This window comes from Embiotoca jacksoni, unplaced genomic scaffold (genome assembly GCF_022577435.1).
Source record: "Embiotoca jacksoni isolate LCO1_2020_lvr unplaced genomic scaffold, fEmbJac1.0.p SCAF_6, whole genome shotgun sequence".
Taxonomy (NCBI): Eukaryota; Metazoa; Chordata; class Actinopteri; family Embiotocidae; genus Embiotoca; species Embiotoca jacksoni.
In genome coordinates, this window is record NW_027185414.1 from 21,059,821 (window position 1) to 21,081,025 (window position 21,205).

The following is a 21,205-nucleotide window of genomic DNA, read 5'->3' on the forward strand; positions in this document are numbered from 1 at the left end:
AGAAATGAACACATTATTGGTTGAGAGACCATTTGTTTTATTTCTGACATCAAAAAGATTTTTCAGAAATGCTGTGGGGGAACTGAACACTGTAAAAAGCCGAAATATGAGGACCAGCTCCAATGACTTCTCCAGCAACATCACACTGAACAACAGGTTCAACCAGGAGTCTGAAACCGGATCCTGGGATATGGCACATTAAAAAAAAACAAAAAACAAACAAACAAACAGCATTTTGACTCATTGTTTCACCAGACAAAAGAAAACAGTGAATGTGTAATTTTAGCAAAGACTTGTCACTCAAGTAAGAAGCAGGATTTAAGTCAAACCTTTAAATGTCTATTTTTGTGTGATTGAGTTAGCACAACTCCGTTGCAAACATTTGCTACATTCAAGTGGAAAATGACTACAAACAATAAAAGCACCAAAGAGCTTATAGGGGATGACTTTGCAGACAAACTGGCTCACGTATGACATCATCAGAGTCTGTTTTTTCAAATCAAGGTAATTTCCTCCTCATTAACACTCTGTGTGAAACTTGACTGCAGCTGTTGATGTGAAAACCACCAGAGCGCAGGAAATGCTGATTCTCAGATTAAACCACTGTTGTTCACATCGTACTGATGTGTGTCTGAATACTGGACAGTTAATCAGGCCATGACACTAATCCTTAATACTGCCCAAAGTTATGCACCGACTGCAGCAGATTAGAACCGCTGATGGAGAGGACGCTCGCAAAGAGAAAACCACTAAAGTGTAAGAAGATGTTCAGAAAGTGTCACTAAACAGAAAGGCAACAAGCAAGGCAACCGGTTTGTAACACCATTTCGGTAACTGAGAATACATAAACTGGTAATGAGGAGACACAGTGTTTCCCCTCCAGCTGTCATCACCCCGTGATCTTTCATTACCCATGAAAACATTACCATTAAACACCCTCTGCTGTCAAATCCATATGAGAACGTGATGACACAGACATATTTGCAGTGGGAGAGGTGTTAGTTCCTGGGAAGTACCCACAGAAAATGGTGGTATTAGCCACATTTCTTCTGGTGTCTGCATCCAATCCACAAAGAGGTGGACCTGCAGTGAAACCGTCCAAAGTGCCGTTATGGTTTAAGCATTCAGGATTAAAATAAACAGTGACTGGATGGCCTTTAAGAGCACAAATAAGTAAAACGCTATATCATAGCAAGATTTTAGCATGTCAGTGTGGTCAGACATTGTAGTTTTGGCTCTTAATCTTCTGCTTAGAGCAACAATCTTTCAAACTTTACACTTTTAAAGTAACCACAACCGGGCCGGCTGATTTTTTTTCATTTTTAAGTGTGCTTTTAAGTTTAAGGGATGTCAATAGTATCTCTATCCCTTGTTGACATACATAAGTTTGTCAAGACTGATGCTGTAGCTGCCGCTCCAGATAGCCAGTGATGTGAAACAAGCAAATACTGAGAGTACAGAGTAATAAGGTGAAAGAGGAATATACAGCATTCTGTATAGAGGCAGTGAATAAGAGTACCTACTGTGTTTTTTTTTTCCCCTTCAAACTGATCTCAAGTCAGTTTGAAGGAAAGTTTTAACTGACTAAATCCACAGAGGCTCTGCTCAAAGGAATAGTTCAACATTTTTGGAAAATTCCCTCACCCTTTGGCATTCTGCTATCAAGTTAGACAAAACGATTGATTGCCTGGATGGTATATAAAAGAAGCTATGACCAGTAGTTGGCTGAACTTATCTTAAAAGAAAAAAAGAGGGGGAAAAAAAACAAAAAAACCTGACCATGGCCACATCTGTATGAACCAAATGTTTAAAAAAAAAAGAATTTTGGTTTTTACATTTTGGTTTTTGATGAATTAAACAAAGGAAATATAGCAAATCAATTAGCACGCTTTAGAAGTGCTGGTAAATAGATTTTGCACACCTGGCTGTTTCCACCTGTAGCCGGTCTTCACGGTAAACTCAAGAGTTGATAGGTATCGAGTTATCTTCTAACTCTCAGCCCAAATAAAAATAAACAAATTCCCTAAAATGGCAAACTATTACTTTAAAGCAGAGGAAAAGGTTTAGCATTATTGCTGCACCAATACTGATATCATCAAATTATACTGCTACCCCAAAGAGGAACTGGTTCTAGATTTAAGATGCAAGGTTGAAGCAGAAACATATAACAATCAGGATTCAGGATCTCAGGCACGACTCCTTCCTCTCCTCTGACCTGCTCATCTGGTTAGATTGACTGCCAGAGGTCAAGCCCGCTCTGTGATTGGCCACCTGCACTTAAAATATCTTTGGTGAAAAGTCACTTCCCGGCATTCCCTGACTTCCCTGTCGCCTAGCAACAACATAACACCACATGCTAATGTCGTCAGTGTGGTAATGCCCGGTGTAACTCGAAATAGTATACAAAATAAAAAATATTCTTTTAAATAGGTATATATAAACATTGCATTAAAAATAGAACCGTATCAAAACACAATTATGAGTTCACAGTCTGTCCCTTAACCTCCCAGCGTCTTCCGCTTCACCAGACCTCCAACCGTCTCCCCTCCACATCCAGAGTTCGTGGGTGAGGTCTCGCTGTGCGGAGCCTTTACTGCGACTTGAGCCCCAAACTGTTGGAGGACAGAGGGTAGGAATAGGCTTTGCCCAGCACGATGCGGTCTCGGAGGAGTTTAAAAAGGACATAGTAGTTGCAGAAGAGAATAAGGCCCAGAGACAATGTGTGGTTCCAGCGCTCAGAGCGCAACAGAGAGTATAACTGGTACAATACCACACTGGACTCGATCCAGATCAGCAGGTTCAGGATCCGCAATGGCTTGTGGAACAGGAACTGGAAGACCAACAGACAGATAGTCAGAAATACAAATTACAGAGCACAAGGTGGACCACAGATCAACAAAAAAAATCGGGATGTCACAAGAGCCGATACTTTGGTGCCAAGTCGATAACAAAACGTAAGTGGCCTTGTTTTCTATGGCACCAAAGATATTGTAGGGACTGGAGATATTAGACAACAACGACGACGACAACAACAACAACAACAACAACAACATGTGCAGCAACAGATCTGCTGCACCTTAAAAGGGAAAAAAACTCTTCAAGTCGTATAGAGAGAAATTTAGTGTTCGAGTCAGATGATCAGGCAAGCAAAGGCAAGCAGAAGCCAGAACGCAAACAGTGTCACAGAACATCTGGAACAAAAGGAGGAAACACCTCAGACTTATCTCAGCAGCTCAAAGACAGACTTCCAGATCAGTACACAGAATTCAAGTGAAAGTTTCAGCTGTTAATTTTCTATTAACAACATGTTCACATCCTGAAACGTTAGCGGTATTGTCTGTTGCAGCAATGCTCCACACACAACGTTCCAAAAAGTATGAACTCATACCGTGAGCTGGGTGCTGCTCATTACGTTAGTAGGCTGCCGTCATTATTGTTCAGCCTGTCAACATACAGCGGCTATGTGTTATCATGCTGTCAAGCTATACCTGATAACTGTTCACAGTATCAGCACGGGAGGATGTTGAGCAAGAGAAACAGGCACAAAGTACACAAGTACAGACAGACACAGACAGACAGGCAGACAGGCAGACAGACAGACAGCTTTTCAGAGGCACAGGAAATACGACAGAAACCCACATTAGGCAAGGAAACTGGATGCGAGCTTTTTATAACACAGTACTGTCTGTTTTAAATACTAAAAGGCCACTTGCTATCATTTTTTGTAATATCAATATGTATATATATTTTTATTAAGATATTTATTTGCATTTTTTTCAGATTTCAGACGGCAAGGCCTTATAAAATCTTGATTGCTTTTTATTTTTTTGGAGCAACACTGTCAACTATGAAAACTATATTGCATTACTCGAAGGCTCCATTCAGTGCTTGTTGCAGCGATGTTCTGAGTTTTCCAAAGTAAAAAGAGTTTTTGCTGAAATGCATTCATTTTATTTGAAGATTTTTTTGCCGTGGCATCGAAAAATCACTGAATTGCAGAGATATTGGTACCACTATCGCGACATCTCTGCATAAAAACAGGGGGTAGACCAAATAAAACACATACACAAATGTAACACACACACACCTACTGGTGGTTTAGAAATGACAATGAACTTAACCTACTTAGGGACTGTGTGAGGAAGCCGCAGCACCCAGTGATAAACCACACACGTGTAGAAAGCAGCCAGCTGGCAGTTCCGAAATTTGTTGCAGTGAGGTGACAGTGCTCGTCGCCGCATTGCCATGTAGCGCCTTTTTAAATTATAGTCCCACTGTTTAATTCCCTTTGTCACATGAACGATACCACGAGGCGCCACCATATTTGTGTTATTTCATTCACTTTGACAGGTTGGGTTTGTTAGACGTGGGTGAATCAACCTGGAGAATCTAAGACACTTCCCGCAGTCCCCATGAGGGAACTGTGTGTGGTTGTATTAATGAGCAGGCGTGTAGCAGCTGCAGAGTAGCTTCAGTGTAGCCACCACAGGTACAAATAAAGCACTTAACACAGCAGTATAAATCCAGCTTACTCATTCAAATGTGACTCTGTGGTGATAGTACAATTTGTTGGCAAGAGTGATCTTTGTCATGTGAGGTGGAGCATTTTCCACTCTGCAGAGAGCTGTTTAGTTTGTGTTATTGTTGGATTATATAGTGAAGGTGTCATTATTTTGTCCACCCTCATCTATGTGAATAAATTACAGGATATGTTCACTGATCGAAAGTACTTACATAAAACCTTGCATGGGAGACATCGGAGGGCAGAGCGACATTATAGGGCCCGACTGCCTTGTAGAGACATCGACTGTGTCGTACCAACACCCCCTGAGGCCAAATGGTACTTTCTGACCACCTGTGAAACATGTAAACACCACCATTTCAACCACTACTGTCATTTTGAAATCTTTGTAAGTGTATAGATGTGTGTACGGCGGACAACTCACACATGCTGAGGCGCGTTACTGTACGAGCCGTGCTCCAGTTTCTGCCAGCGGCCCAGGTGAGCCGCCGAGCGATGAAGCAAATCGCAATAGCTGGGGGGCAGCAGCTGGCTCATCAGCATCACAAACGCATTGATCCACACCATGATCAGATGCTCACATGACCAGCGCATGTCATAGTACTGGGTGCTCTGTCAGAGTGAAGTGGAAAAAAATCACCTCAACATGAGCGAGAAACCAGGCTGGAGGCAACATGAAGGGTGACGACGTGATGGTGGAGCACGAAAATTCAGTATCTGCAATTAACAGTAAAATCCAGAGGAAAGTAACGCACAAGGAATTACAGATACCAACCTTAACAAAGCAGAGAGGCAAGAAGGCCACGTAGTAAGCACTGAAAAGCGAGTTGAACAGCACTTCCTTGATTCGCCGGTTGAAGTCACTCTTCAGCTCCTCCACCTCTGCTCGAATCAGCTCCGGCGTGTGTGAGTGTGTGTGTGGTGGGCAGGTGTGAGTGGGCATGTGCGGCGGGCTGGAAAACTGCTCTCTGAGATTCTCTCGTAACAGGAAGAGGAAGTCACGTGGTCGAAAGAACGGTGTCTCTGACAGGTCGTTCTGCTGGTGGTCAGTTGGGTAATCGCAGTCAGCCGGAGCCGTTTGGCTTTTGGCTCCTTCCTGATGGAAACAGCAGAGCGGGACGTACACACCAAATCTGTCGTGGAGGGAGAGCGGAGAGCAGACGAGGACAAACAAAACAGAGCAGCGGGTTTTAGTTTCAGATGATGGTGGGGTGAAAGGGAGATGTTTGATGTGAAAACATCATGCATATTTAAAATGGTGAGACACGGGGAGGGTGGGTCCACAACTTCCATCTCCATTAGAACATGCATTAGAAAAAATAAACACAAAACTGCAACATGATCTTACTGTAATACTACAAGAGACCAGATTAAGAGAATCACAGGTTGCTTGGTGACGAATCTCAAAGGTTGATGACAAGTTAACCAACCTGATTCCAAAATAAAATAAAATAAAATAAAATAAAGTAAAGTAAAGTAAAGTAAAGTAAAATAAAATAAAATAAAATAAAAAGTAAAGTAAAGTAAAGTAAAGTAAAATAAAAAGTAAAGTAAAGTAAAGTAAAATAAAATAAAATAAAATAAAATAAAAAGTAAAGTAAAGTAAAGTAAAATAAAATACTGAAGATAATATGTGTGCGTGTGTAAGTTAAAGCATCAGTCCACTGCAGACAAAGTGCTCATTGAATCGCAAACCAACCCCGTATTCCCGCATCTTCACAACATTGGAATCAAGGCTGCAACCAGCAGTTACTGTAACTTTTCATCTCGCCTTCGAATGCAGCCACTCAGAACACGTATTTTTACTTTGAGACAACTCGTGCAAGCATAACCTGGCCTTTACTGGAGGAGATGTATCAAAGACTCACGGGTATCCCAGGAAGAGGAGGTTGAGCACAGAGTGGTTCTTGCAGAGGTTGACCAGCGTCCAGCAGAGCACCCAGCCACACATGGTCAGCAGGCTGAGCCGAGCCGCAATCAGAACCACATATCGGAGCAGCGATCCACCGCTGCTCTGAGACACCTGGACGAGACCGACGACAGAATAACTCGGATATCAGAGAAACTGTGGCACCAACTCCGTCATCATATTGGTTCAGTTCCCACAGGGGGCTGTGTGAGGATAAACAGATCAGATCTGCGTGTTTACCTCTGATACAATTGTCCAAACAAGCCTCCTGGCCAACATGACAGTGATGAAGATCGCTAGGTGGTAGTCCATTAGATGAAAGTTCTGTAGAGGAAAAAAAAAAATCAAATAATAAAATCTATCTTTTTTTTTTTTCTATGAGGATTTTTATTATACATGGGTAGACCTGAACATCACCAAAAAACATCCTGTCACTTTTGCCAAAATATATTTCAGGTTGAGGTTAATCATTTTTGGTATTCATAAAAAAACATCCAAAAGTCTTCTTTCCTGCCGTAAAAAATATTGTCAACTGGGATTTACTGTAAACAAGGTCTAAACTAGTGCACACGATGTTTTTAATAATAGAAAGTAAACAAACAAAAAAATATTTTCGTTTGGCAGCGGTAATGCAAATTAAAAAAAAAAAGATCTTATTTCTTTTCATTTTACAAATTTCAAACACTAAGAAACAAACAAACAATATACCAAAAATTCTGAAGTTTGTTCTCAGATCACTGTTTTGGTCCAGTAAAAGAATTGAGTTTGGGGTCTTTGTTTTAAAAGAAGACAGAAAGATAGACAAGAAGACAGAAAATGAAATGATTGCCAGAAAGCGCACAGCTTATGTTGAGTGTGTTCTTACTAGCGAGGTAGAGGCAGCAGGGTGGCTGTATGGGTACCACCAGACCGTCCTGTAGATGTTGATGTACTGAACAAACAAGGCCACCAGCAAATAGAGAAAGAGCAGGAACTCGAACAGCAGGCTGCTGTCCAACGGCAGCTCGGGGATCCTCGAGTGGCGGACCGGCTCCGGAGTAATGAGGGCTGAGAGAGGCGGGGCAGAGAGGCCCACCAAGTTACTGCTCCTGGACGAAAAAACACACACATAAAGAAATCTACCAACTCTCATGAAAGAAAATATCTGGGAGACAGAGTGTGTGTTCGTGTCACTGAAACCGACTGAAGGAGCTCATTAGAATCGAGAAAAGAAAAAAAAAGTACCTTTGAGGCTCAACATTAATTAACTTTTTTGTAAATATCAGCTTAAACCATTTCGGTAACTGAAATATCTCTCGAATGACATCCTGGCAGTTTTGAGAGGATTACAGTCCGTGACAACATGTGTGCACGTATACACATACCTGTTCCTGAGGCCTGTACCATTGCCGAGGTTGCCTCCGACCAGAGTCTGCAGGGACGGCAGAGCGGAGCGACTTAGCTGCTGTCTGCTGGGACCCCTGCGACCTCCTGGCATGGTCGCCAGTTACCGTGGCAACCACGGACGGCGCCCACCAACCAAAAGCCACTGGGAATCCTCCCCTTCGCCTCAATAAGCCACCATGTGCTGCTGGGCCACTGTGAGAACAAACCACAGAAGAGGGCAAAGTTTCAGCAAGAAAAGTAAACCGATTATAAACGAAGAAAGGCAATTTCAGTAGAACTGAAAACCAACAAACCCGAGACCTGAACATCAGCACCCTGCAGCCAAATGAAATACAATCAGAGTATGGATCTGTCCTGAGGTATTTACTTTACACTATGCATGTATTAAGTAAACAGCAGTGAAGTTAATTAAAGAAAGATCATTAGATCGCTGGATCAAGTGCTGGATGTCCATTCTGTTTTTTTCACAGTATTTATTTCATTTTACATACTCATCAATTTTATTAATCAATAAGTATAATAACAACATGGCTAACTATTAAAAGCTTTATGAATGAGGACATGTAAAATGCTGCGATTGATTATATACGTAAAGTGCACGTTTTTTCCGGGGTATCTAATGCATAATATGAATGCGTTTGACATTTTGGAGTACTTTTGATTCATTGTAATGTTACACACAACAACTTGAACACACGCAGCTTCAACATGGACACCTGCCTGAAATACCAAACATATTCTACCGGTCCTTAAACCAACATCTGTGAAATGTGTTTTCAGCATGAGAATCTGTCTTTGAAACACATTTTACTTCATTCCATTTAAACTTTGGGGAGTTTTGGACTGTTGATCAGACAAGAAAAAAAATATATATATTGGTTTTAGAGAGGTGTCAGAGTTGGTTGTTTTAACTTGTAGCTGCTCTTGAACTTTTATGTGTATAAATGGAAGTGACATAGTTTTCAACACGCTTCGAAGTATAATGCAGTAAAAGCTCCAATGCGAACTAAAGCCTCTAAAGTTACATGTTGGCTCAACACCTCATTGAAGCATAAAGTAAACATTATAACCCTCATTAAGGTGGGATTTAAAGCAGGGTTGATGAATTAGACTGCCTTAGTTTTAACATTAGTTGGACCAAATAAACTGCTACACACACATTGCTTTCATTTTATAGAAACATAAATAATTAATCGTATTGCCAGATCAGAGGGAATATCAGAGGCATCCTGAAGCATTGCCGGCTGCTGTCAAACCACAATGCAGTGAGAGACATCACCGATCTACAACGACCCGGAGTATCAAACCTGTTCAGAAGCAGCTCTGCCTGCTTAAGCTCGTCTCTGCAAACTATTGCCTGGAGGTGTTCGCTGAGGCAAATTCTAAGTCTAACTTAAACATACAGCTGAGGAGAGAGCCTTCACTCTTTAACTCAGCAGCTATGAGACTGATAAATCCAGAAACAGACACCATGTCGGCTAAAACCTCCCGTCAACCCCCAAACAAGTAAAAATGTATGTGTGATTTCTAAATACTGACATAAGGCCTTTTTTTTGTGTGTTTGTTTGTTTAAACACTACATTTTAACTCGTCACAGAAAAAACACAGGTGTAACTAAAAACGTGAATGAGCCAGCAAGAACAGTACTGAGCCAAGCATGAATTATACTGTTATTGATTACACCTGGGCTTCTTATGTTTGATCCAATCATCTGTTGGAACAAAGGATAATCAGCCGTCAGTCTGCATTATAGACTCATCTCAACGCTAATGGTTCACAGATCAATTATTTATGGTAAAGCTGATGACCTGCCTTGTATTTGTGAGCATATTTACATCATTTTATTGTTTTTTAGAACAATAACCAAACTAACAATTAAATACAGAAGAATTATATCATTAATTCCTGGAAATAATATATGACGCCCAACATGTAGATTTTAGTAGACGTTTTTGAGTAGAAGCTGACAAGTGCCAAGACAAGTTAATCCACTGCAGCCAGGGGTTTCAAAATATAAGAAACTGCGTCACAAGAAGGTCCTTGATGCAGATAGACTGAGGTTAAGTTGAAACAATTAGTCAATGAAATAATGTCAATCTAGACAAAAAAAAAAAGAAGATTTAAGTGTTAACTGATTTGGTACAAGATTGAATATATATTTTTTCCGTTCCAGCCACTCAAATTTAATGTTCTATGCTGCTGTTCCATGGGATGGTACGCAGAATATTTTTATGGACCATTTTTTTTGGCGTCACCTAGACTGGGCGAGGTTATGGTGGACATTTTTCACTTTTTTTCTAACAGTGACACCCGATAACTTCCACTTTGAATTGCCTCTGTATTGACTGTATTGTTTATGTAGGTTGTGCTCTACAAATAAACCTAGCCTTACAGGAAAAATGACTTTAGTTGACAAAATAAACATATTAATCTAGTGGTGGAGGAAGTATTGAGATCCTTTACTGAAGTAAAAGTACCAATACAGCAATTTAAAAGTCAGAAACTTCTGGTTTAATCTCTAACAATCTCTTGTATTTTCAAAGCTTGTTATATTATCCATTGAGTCAAAACGTCATCGTAAAGCCGTCAGTTTGCGCTGAAATGTCGTGGAGTGGAAGTAGAAAGCGTAATATAGTGACTGACTATGCATTATGCTACTTCCCACCGCTGTTAATCCACAGTGAAATTATTTGTGGGTTGCAGCCCAACTACAAGCAAAGTAAATAAAAGTCCAACCTGAGCAGTTGTATATCTAAGTGAACACTAAATTCAAGGACTTAATGAAATATTGCACACTATCTTTAACCTTACAGCTCAGTGCTTTAAAAGAAACTAGTCCCGCTCCTCTTCATCAGTAAATGATAAGCTCCTGAAAGAAACCCAGACCAGAGGCAGATAACATCCAACCTCCGAGTGCATCAACATTTCCTTAATTCGTTTTATCATGCGTTTTATGAAACATGATGGAAATGATAATACTTCTCAGAAGCCTTTGTGTCGTTGCAATATTAAACAATAATTAAGAGTTGAATCCACATCCAGGAGGGAACACGCGACACAAACACGCCAGATAGAAAACCAGAATTACAGTTGAAAGTCAAAAGTGAAAACAGGAAGTGTGGGCTACAGAAATTGACTACAACTGAGGGGATTGCAGGATGGTGTTCAGTAATTTTGTGGAAGTGCAACACGTTTCTAGTTTCCAACGCGAGTGGTTTAAAAAAAGGGAGTTTGAAAACGAGGCAGAGCTCGTAGTGCATATTTGTTGGACTTTGCTGACTCTTCTCTGTGGAATATTTTGTCAGGAGGTGTGTTTTTTTTTTTTTTTTTGGGGTGGGGGGGCATTGACTTGCTAAGACATGCCGATCTGAATCATGCCATCAGGCAGCGTTGCCAATTCGACACCGCGGAAACTTGGGAGCGCACTTTAAAATAAAAATAAAAAATAAAAAACAGAAATATGTAAACTTGTAGCTCGCCGGTAGGTCGCAGAATGCAAAACTTTAGTTTAAAAACAAAAAAAGAAGGTGTGTAAGGCCATCGTTACTCACACAACATCGACAACATGCGGGGGGCTGAACTGAACGAGGATGCATCAGTCAGTTGTGTGACGAGTCCGGACAGCAGCGAGCATTTCTCCGCCTTCCAGCTTCAATATGCCCGACTGCAGAACCGCGGCGACGACCTGCAACGGCACCGGCGACGCTGGAGGTTCGCTTTCACTCCGACCGAGAGCATAAAGGGGCTCTAAAAGTTAGCCCTGGGCTGGAGGAGCAACAGTGTAAAAATGCGTTGCACAGAGACCGACGTGGCAAAGCCGCACCGCCTCTCCGCGTGTCGTCATCAGCGCGCGACGTACACCAGCCCGCACTGCACAGTCGCAGTTTGACAAAACAGACGGCTGTTCTGGAGTCAGTGCGAGCTGTAGTCCGTTTATTGATTATTTTTATTTTAATGACATTTATGAATTTAACAAAAACAAATTTCTCCTCTTTGATTTTAAATGACATTCCGTGATATTGAAAACTTTTCAATACAATACTCCCAATTAGAAACAAAATATTCAGGCTCTGTCCGACATCAACTGCGCCTGACTTGCAGTGCGTTTGTCACATTATTTTTGCAGTTTCTCTCCTCCGGCTGCAACAGTGGAGAACCTCCTCCGTGACGACACTACTTTATCCTGATAGGGTTCAAGTTTCACCGACATGCATGACACGAGGTTTGTTTTTATTCCAAGGCCTCCAGAGCGGTTTTGACCAGTAGTTATCTCTCCCAATGTATTATCTGCTCCTTCTGCAGCTCAGGTTTTACATCCGGACACAGACACACAGTACTTTTATATCTGGACACAGACATGCTGTCGTTTTACATCCAGCAAGAAAGCTGTAAAAATAACTTGTTTCTTATAAACACATATAGATTTAATTGTATGTGTCCAACACTGATGTTAACTTTGTCTGGTCTGTAAATTTGTCAGTGTCAGCTCCTCAGTCTGAAATATTGAAAACACAAACCTCAGGAGCTGTTCAGGTTTTCATGCTGTCTGATTGGTCTATTCCCTCCTGCTTTCTGAGTGGTCTTTTCTATCCTGCTTTCTGATTGGTCTATTCTATCCTGCTGTCTGATTGGTTTATTATATCCTACTATTTGATTGGTCTATTCTATACTGATTGGTCTATTCTTCCCTGCTATCTGATTGGTCTATTATATCCTGCTATTTGATTGGTCTATTCTATCCTAATTTTACATCCCTTCTACTTCAGGTGGTGTGCCTAAACTGACAACAACGGCTGATCTCGCGGTGTTTGCCTTTCATTCTCACTTAAGCTTATTTCCATTATTAATACATAGCTGCAAATAACAACATAAATCAGGTCAGGGCTCTGAGCACAGTGAGGTCCTGATGACAGAAACTTACAAGGACATAGATCATCTTATCTGCCTGTCACGTTTAGGGTTCTATCATGAAACATTTCATCATCAATAAGCAACATGCCAACACACAAAAATCCGCCCAGTTGTGTCTCAGCAGCAACTTGTCCATATAACTGTATGGAAAACTTGCAGCTGCTCTGTGGTTTGTATTTTAAGCGTATAAATGTAAACCTCAATATTTCAGACTGATGACATTACACTTCAAACCTATCAGCATAAAATAGTGTCGTCACAGAGGAGGTTGAGCAGCTGCAGCGGCCTCGCTTCCGTGAGGTTTTAATATCATTTGACATTGTGACGTTTTGGAGCGGCAGCTAAAGTCGGACAAAATTTCTAACCATCATGTAATATTGTAAGTCCAGCATGCATCACTTTAATCAGTGCTGCTCAGTGCCGCATAAAGTCAGATGCACCCAATAACTCAGTCACTGCTCCTTCTCCCCATAGCTTTAGTGCACTAAATGGGGAGTAGGATATGATTCAGTTCTGCCCCACAGTCAAAACTAAATAAACACTCTTTCAAACCTGAGTTGAGGACATGGCCAGACTTGTAGACCCCTTACTTTAAAATAAGAATAGTATCAAGATGTAAATGTTTTTTAATTGATTAAAAAAAAGGGCAAGAACTAGCATTGGTTACAGCTGGTGAAACCTAATTTATTCCCCTTTTTCTGTTTAACGGAATTAAGAAATTAGTTTTGACGCGCCACATTTTTTTTTAAAAATGAGATATAAATAAGACAATATATGAATCTTAAATAATATGCTAAGACTTGTAGATCTCTTACCTTACAATAAAAAATATACCATAGAAATGTGTCAATGTAAAAGGAAAAAGTTAAAATGAAATATTAATAAATGAAAAACTTCCATATCTTGAGTTTCACCACAAGAAAACACTCATAATGGTGATTTAAATGAAGAAATAAAGTGTGTCGTACATGAAATACTTCAACTTTGACTTTGATGTGCGTGTAAAGTGTTGGTGCGCTCTATATTAGGTTAGGTTAGGTAGTTACTTTATTAATCCCCGAGGGGAATTTTTTTTAAGGTAAATTATTGTAAAGTCTGTCATGTGACTCCCAACACAGGATAACTGCCTACAGTGTTTGGACAACTTTAAAACTTTTATTTAAGTTAAAGTTTAAAAAGAATAAACCAACCAAACAGTTCTGTTATACCCAAAGGTCAAAAGTTTATTATCAATACTGTTAATAAACATAAACAGACTGTACAATATAAACTCAAAAGAGGGAAAAATCCTTAAAAACATCAGTGGAAGAGTTTAAAACCTAATGTCTACATCTAAGTTAGTTTTTTTTTTTTTTTTTTTTTTTTTTTTTTTTTTTTTTAATATACCATGAAAAGGGAACCAGGACATTTTCCGGAATTTTACACTGAAAAAAATAATATTACATTTCCATATTGTGCTAAAAGTCTGAAAAGAAAACAAATCACTTTTTGCACCTGTAACATGCTTGACATGACTTCATTTCCAACATCAAGGCCATTTAACTCACTGATTTACACGTAGTGTTTACAGCTCCTGATGAGCTCTACGTATGACTATGTCATTCATCTGTACAAAAGGTTTACAAACCATTCCATCATTTTCTCAACAGTGGCAAATGGTGCGCATTTATTCCTTCAAAACAAACCACAACAGTTTCTTCAAAAAATTAATGTTAAAAAAAAACTTCAGCATTCACATGGATCTTTTCATATTTATGTGGGTTTAAGTAGTTCTAGGCGAATGTAAAAATTTATTTACAGGCCTGGAGTCATTTCTTCTGTACTTATTGTTTTATGACTTCATCACATGTAAGAATAAACTGTTACTACCAAATAAATAGAGCTTCAACAGGACAAACATCTAACCTAAAGCTACACATAAGAATCACGTAACAGCAAATTTTCTGTCCAGATTTCCCCAGAATATTTTGATTACACTGAAAAACCAGCAGATGGGAGTATTATTCAAAACTTTGTTCAGTAGTCAATATCTTAAAAAAAAGAAGAAAAGTTTTCTTCTTGATATCAAACATTTGCCTCGACCACCTGCACACTTTGAAAGGAGGATTATAACAAATTTCTTAATCTTCAAATCTCACATTTTATGAATCCTCCCCTGAGCTTTTCGCCTGTTGAAAGGTAATAAAAGAGGTGGGGCATTTTTCATTTTAACAGATAAAAATGTCAGCCTTTAAACGTTTACCGGTAGCCAGAAAACAAGGCTGTGAGCTGGAGGGTTCAGATGACGATGCTGATGCCACTGCGAGAACTCTTGTCCTGAGAGAGACATACTAACTTTAGATTCACTTCACTGGCAATCAGTGTAACTCAAGACTTTTCATTCATAATTACTGTGTTTTTGAAAATGCTGTGTTTGTTGTGATGTAAGTGCGTAGGTGTAGCTGCAGGAGTGCGTGTCTAAATCGACTAAAGCAGCGATTTTCTTACAGAGTAGCGTTCATTCCTCCGTGCTCCTGGTTTCTGTCCAGGCTCGAACTCAGAGTAGCTGGGAGGTTTCTCGGTCCAGCCTCCACCTCCTCTCCTCCCTCCTCCTCCTCCTCCTCCTCCTCCTCTTCCTCTTCCTCCTCCTCTCCTGCTGCTGCCCTCATCATCCGAGCTCCACGAGCCTCGTCTCGAGTGTCGTGATGCTGGGGGAGAGTAGTTTCCTCTGGACCTGCCGTCGAACAAGTCGTCCCTGGAACGGGAACGAGGGCGGTTCATGCCTCCTCGTACCCCGCTGCGACCCTGCCCGTCCAGTGACTCCTCACTGTAGCTCCGGGGAAGACCTCTAGATCTGGTGGGTGACGGGTAACGTCTCCCTGCTGCTCCTCGCTCGTCATGGCGGCCGAAGCCGCTGCGGCTGCTCTCACTGGAGCTCGGGGGGCGTGTCATGGGTGCAGAGGGTGGGACACGGCCCAGGGGCTGCTCTCTTATTGGTGGAAGTGTAATGACGCGACGCTCTGTTGGACCGTCGTCAAGGCCAGAGATCATGCTGGGAGGGCCGGGGGAAAATGGGACGGTGATGGGCATGTGCTGGACAGGAGGTTGAATATGATGGCCGTGGGGTGGTGGAGGTGGTTGGGACTGATGGGAAGAAGATAACAGAAGAAGAAGAAATGGAGAAGCAAATACAACTGGAAACTACTGCTGGTACATTTGAGTGGAATTCATAGACACAAGTGCATTCCCACACTCTATATATTATCATAGCAGTTCGAACACAATAAATGCAGCTTTACCATTTTGTACCAACAGGAAATAATACAACCAGGGCCCTGACAGATCTGTCAATCAAACTCCACTACTACGTAAAATTTCAACTTTAGAAAGGCATAAAAAAAACAATGTTCCTGCAAATACTTTATACTTCTTCAGTGATTTCCAGTATTGTAAAGGCCAGCAACTCAGTTGAGCATTGAATTGTAAAGTGGTCAGTAGTTTGTTGTTTTGACAGATGGTCAACTTTTTAAAACCAGATACTAACGAATGTCATGCTGTGTTTGGTCAGCTGTGTCGAAGAAAAAAGATTCAGGGTGTGAAAATGTGCAGTGTCACAGTGTTATCTCCATATTTAAACTATATTGTGTCCCCAATCCCTTTATGAAAGCTGGCTTTTTACTCAAGTTTGTGTGCAAAAATAAATTGGAATTCATTGAATTCTCTTAAAAAAAAAAATCACAATATACAGGCCTTAATTTACTTCAGTCCAATTAAAGATCGAAAGCAATAACACTGGGAAAACACATCATTGGCCTCCAAATAGAAGTAAACAGGAATGGTAGAGGAGACTGTTTACATACAAACTATTATAAACAACAACAACGTGACAAAATACTCTGATGCTCTTCTGTTGACAGAAGATTTGAGATTTGAGAACGTACCTGCAGCAGAGGACTGGTCATGTCCATCCCCCTCACCTGGCTCTCCAGGTAATGGAGCATCTGATTGTTATTGGCAGGAGTATAGTTTCCATAGTTACTGGGAGCGGGCATGTTGTAAACTGAAGACTGAGGAGGAGGGAGGGGCATTGCCTTGAGAGGAACGTTCTTCCCAGAAACAGACCCTGACGAGATAAAAACATTTGTGGAATAAAGTTAAGCGAGAAAAATGTATACACATCCGTGGATTAATACCAGAATACTAAAATAAAAAACACAGTGTGGTCATGAAGTGACGTGTGTGCGTACCTGAGTAGAGCAGCGGGTTCATCTGGGAGACTTGGCTCATTGGTGTATATACCGGCTGTCCTCCCATCCAGGGAGCCATGGCTCTCTGAGCCTCCTTTATCATACGATGCTGCATCACCGCTGAAAGATGAAAAGAGTACACTCTTTAATATTCATCAAAACAGGAAGGTCTTCTTTAAGCATACAGGCTCTTTATCGGCACTGAAGGATACATGACTCCTTATAATGGCATCAGTTAAACCTTAAAATGCAATTTAACACAGAAGAAGGGATCTATTCACTGCTAGTGAAATGGACACCCAAGGTTTTCCCTTGGTTTCTGGTTTCTAAAAATTATGCAATTTAATGTCATTTTGAACAATTGTCAATACAATATTTTTTAGAAACACACTGTCGGCCATAAAGTAATAAAAACAGCTTAAAGTGAAGCCATAGTGGCCGAGGTGTTGTAAGAAAACACTTGTGTTATAATGGAAGGGGAAACCCTGGACACCTATCCTTCACATGATCAGTTTTATCACTCCAAAGTTGCCTTTTGGATTTATTTATTTTTTTGTGATGCTTTTTTTTTTGCCGCCCGTTTGGTTGTTAGAGCGTCATTTAAAGCTCCGGCCAGCACGGTTTGCGTTCTCTACCTTTTTCAGGACAGCAGCATTGCTTTGGGCAGCAGGGACAGCGAACGTAGCAGCAGCATTTCTGAGGGCAGCACTGGCAGCAGCAGATACCGAAAAGCAAGATCAGAAGGAGGGCGCCGATGACGATGAGCAACACTGTTAACCAATCTGAGGAAGGAGAGAGACACTTTGAGTGTGCTGTGCTCTCAGAAGTGAACATCTGTATAGGTACTACCTATACAGGTATGTTCTGATGCAAAACAAACACTTCCTGATTCTGTTAGAAGAAACCTGCAATGCCACGAATGTTTAGGTTGAATAACAACATCAGTAGACGTTGCAGTGGGAGTGACTGTATGTTTAACCGTTCATATTTATTTCTGTTTCTTACGGTAGACAATGAGTTTGACTTCTTTGTCGGAGTCTCCGCTCGTGTCTCCAGGAGCATCAACAGCACAGAAATACACGCCGTTGTCCGCCCACATCACCTCGTTGATCACCAGGTCTGCCTCTGAACACACACACACACACACACACACACACACACATTAAAGAATGGTAAAGTTAGTGATTTTAGACAATCCACTTGCCTCATTGCTGCGATAGAGCTGCTCATTATAACCATGAATGCACACGGGACTGCTCTGAATCTGGTGCGGTTTGTTCTGCAGCCTGTTTGTCTTCCACGTAAAACGTTGCCGAGTGGCTTCTTCACACCCACATTTTTAATGTGCTCTACGAATCAACTTGTTAAGAAGCTAATCGCACAATTATTTTCATTAGTCATCAATCCGTGAATTATTTTCTCAATTATTAAATAATAGTTTAGTCCATAAAATGTCAGCAATTCTAATTTCTCTGACAGCAAGGCTAAACGCATAAACATATTTACTTAAATAAAAAAAAAAAGGTGTCTCATGAATCCACACAATACTGGTAGTTGAGGCCACAAACAGAGATTTTATTTAGCATTTTAAATATTTTTTTTTTATCCAAATGGCTACCAATTAATTTTCTGTCCATTGACTTATCAATTAATAAACCAATTATTTCAGCTCTTTTTGAAGTATGAATAGGCAAAGTAATAAAGGGCGAAGAAAATAATTCTATAATAAAGTAGATAAAGGTTTCAGGTCTGTAAATAAAACCACATTTGGTCTCAGCTTAGTACGAACTCACTGTTTTGGACGCTGATCTTGCGTTCGCGGTATTCTGATCCCAGTATCGGCTCGTTGCTTCCTCTCTTCTGGATTACGGTGCGGATTGTCCGCTGACCATCTGGACAGTCATTCGCTGGGTCCTGTCCTAGCTGTAGCGCCGACTGGTATGCTGTAAAACCCGAGGCAAAGTTTTCATTAAAGCAATAGATGACAACTTCAGCTGTAACTGTCAAACTAGAGGTTTTTAGCCAGATGAAGTCAGATATGTTGGATTTTAAGTCAATCTAGTCCCCCATTTTTGGGGATGGCAAAGTCGGTCAGTCCACCACTTTGGTCCAGACTGAAATGTCCTAACACAGACTGAGATAAAAGGATGCTGACTCTGCACTCTGACTCTAAATTTGCTAGATACTTTGCTGTATGATCAATTACCTGCAGATGTAGTGACATTAGACTTAGCCACAGTTTGTGTTTAGTGTGATAAAGTACCACTGTGCCTCACAGAGCTGCCAGCATTGTTCTATATTATTAGTCTTGTTAAATATACAGTAATATAATGTCAATAAATCAAACGTAAAATTTTGGTGCAAATGGCTTCATCGTCTGTGTAAACAGGCCAACATCAAGACCTTTTTCAGCAAGTCCCAAGCATGCGCAGTAAAATGCAGCGTGGCATACTTACTGTGGCTACGCTACAAAGACCAGTGGGAAAAAAAAATGTAATTAGAAAGAAGAAGTGTACAGGGTAATAATTAAAAGATAAGAATATAAATGTCAAACTTTGCTACAATTACAGGTAAACTACACGATAGACTTTCACATGCAGAGTACATGGATTAGAGGACAGAATGCAGGACGGAGGAAGCTTTTTCCTCTGAATCTCACTGTGTTGATTTAAGACTTCAAGCTCAGACAGTCTTTTAATTACACCGATATCTTCTTTATTACATTTTAAAATCTTCCTTTATCATCATCATCAACCAAATGTTTATAATTGGCAAGACAATAACCGGAGCTTGCGAATATAATACATCATCTTAACTTCTAATAACTGAAATAATTCAGACACAAGGCTTTGTTTTGGCGTTTAATGAACAACAGACTATTCATATAAACATGATGCTATGATAAACATTTTCCTCTGAGACTTCAAACAACACCTTCCTCTCAGCTCACCTGTGGAGTAGTACTCCAGCACTGGGTCCTTGCAGAAGGACTTGTACCGCCAGGTGACGAGGACATCTTGGAGACTTGCAGAGGTGGAGTAGTCACAGTAGAGGATCACAGACGCAAACAGAGTTGTGCTGCGTTCCTGCTGAGGAACATTCACCTGAATACACTCAGACACTGCGGAGAGACACCAAGCAGATGGTTACATAAAATGGGTGTATTTGTGTACCAGTGTGTGAGAAGGAAAGCTGTCTAATATGCTGTAAAAGATGCTGGCTATTAAGAAAAATAGTTGAGTGTTTTTTTGTTTTTTTTTGGTGGCCAAAACTGCAGGAGGAAGAGTGTGGTAGGAGTGTGTGACGGTGTCTTTCAAACAAGGAGTTCATTTAAAAGTGGTACAACCAGAAAAACAGGTGACACAGACAAAGAGACAGGAAGTGGCTTTACAGTGAAACTGCCAACCAAACATTCAAAAGGTGGAAAGAAACCTCATCTAAATGTGTCCCGATCCCAATAGTGACCATTTGAACCAAGCTGGAAATCTTTACAATGGTTGGTTACAGTTCAAAAGCATAACTGGAACATCTTAATCCTGTAAGTGACAACCAATTGTGTCACCAATTAAGACAAATATTCGTAGGCTAATAATATAAAAGCAATACTCTAAAAGACGTTTGTCTGCGGCACGTTCATGGATTTTTAACATATACAGGCAAATTTTGGGGCTATAATTATATAATATATTATAATATAATGTATGCATCTTACTTCAAATAAACAAACAGTCATGTGACCGATACTTCCGCTCCGGCTCGTTTCACTCGAAATTTTGAAAAGGTTTCAACTCACAAACACTTTTAGCCGACTTGTTTTAACACAACATGAGGTCAGTATGTAAAGAAATGGAAATTACCTTGAAGAAGTGACAGCAGGAGTACTACGGCAGGTACTCTCCGCATGATGACCAAACTCCGCAGAAACAACCCTCTGGCTACTAATAAAAAGGAAAAACTCGGGGGCAAAATATCTAAAGAATAAAAACGGGGAAAGGAGCCCCAACAATCAGCCGATATTATAAATCTGATCTAAACACACCGCTTCATTGTTTCGACCGGTCCGTTTGACAGGAACGTATCTTATCTCTGCGGTTCATGCCTGAGACTGCGCTCATCGGTGGCCACACCCCGAAACAGGTGAAATCATCCTGACGTGTGACGTTGACAGGTAGAAATCCCCCTCATACAGCAGCAAATGTCAGTAAACACGGATGATTTGGAATCATAAAAGCATACAGAACATTCTTCTCA

General features: G+C 40.6%; 2 protein-coding genes across 2 annotated transcripts; both read right to left on the bottom strand.

The window, feature by feature from the left end:
• Positions 1–2: 2 nt before the first annotated feature.
• On the bottom strand, positions 3–11,612 carry tmem39a (transmembrane protein 39A). Its single transcript, XM_069174086.1, has 9 exons — positions 11,369–11,612; positions 7,796–8,009; positions 7,297–7,519; positions 6,672–6,755; positions 6,391–6,545; positions 5,298–5,655; positions 4,947–5,134; positions 4,735–4,855; positions 3–2,830 (listed from the first exon to the last, which is right to left on the bottom strand). Exons 2-9 carry the CDS (start codon positions 7,906–7,908, stop codon positions 2,591–2,593), a joined length of 1,482 nt encoding a protein of 493 aa, XP_069030187.1. The 5' UTR covers positions 7,909–8,009; positions 11,369–11,612; the 3' UTR covers positions 3–2,590.
• A 2,093-nt stretch (positions 11,613–13,705) lies between these two features.
• Positions 13,706–21,030, bottom strand: ildr1a (immunoglobulin-like domain containing receptor 1a). The gene is made up of 9 exons (XM_069174511.1): positions 20,812–21,030; positions 19,905–20,075; positions 18,748–18,897; positions 17,960–18,079; positions 17,590–17,736; positions 16,955–17,074; positions 16,649–16,830; positions 15,216–15,851; positions 13,706–15,044 (listed from the first exon to the last, which is right to left on the bottom strand). Exons 1-9 carry the CDS (start codon positions 20,855–20,857, stop codon positions 15,006–15,008), a joined length of 1,611 nt encoding a protein of 536 aa, XP_069030612.1. The 5' UTR covers positions 20,858–21,030; the 3' UTR covers positions 13,706–15,005.
• Positions 21,031–21,205: the final 175 nt, after the last annotated feature.

Coding starts and splice junctions, on each gene's coding strand:
- tmem39a (XM_069174086.1), bottom strand. CDS start 7,908: ATGCCAGGAGGTCGCAGGGGTCCCAGCAGACAGCAGCTAAGTCGCTCC. Junction 6,756..7,296: donor CTGCTGCCTCTACCTCGCTA/GTAAGAACACAC, acceptor TTTCCTCTACAG/AACTTTCATCTAATGGACTA. Junction 2,831..4,734: donor TCTCCCATGCAAGGTTTTAT/GTAAGTACTTTC, acceptor TTGGTCTTCCAG/TTCCTGTTCCACAAGCCATT.
- ildr1a (XM_069174511.1), bottom strand. CDS start 20,857: ATGCGGAGAGTACCTGCCGTAGTACTCCTGCTGTCACTTCTTCAAG. Junction 18,898..19,904: donor GCTGGAGTACTACTCCACAG/GTGAGCTGAGAG, acceptor CGGGTTTTACAG/CATACCAGTCGGCGCTACAG. Junction 17,075..17,589: donor ATGCTGCTGTCCTGAAAAAG/GTAGAGAACGCA, acceptor TTCATCTTTCAG/CGGTGATGCAGCATCGTATG.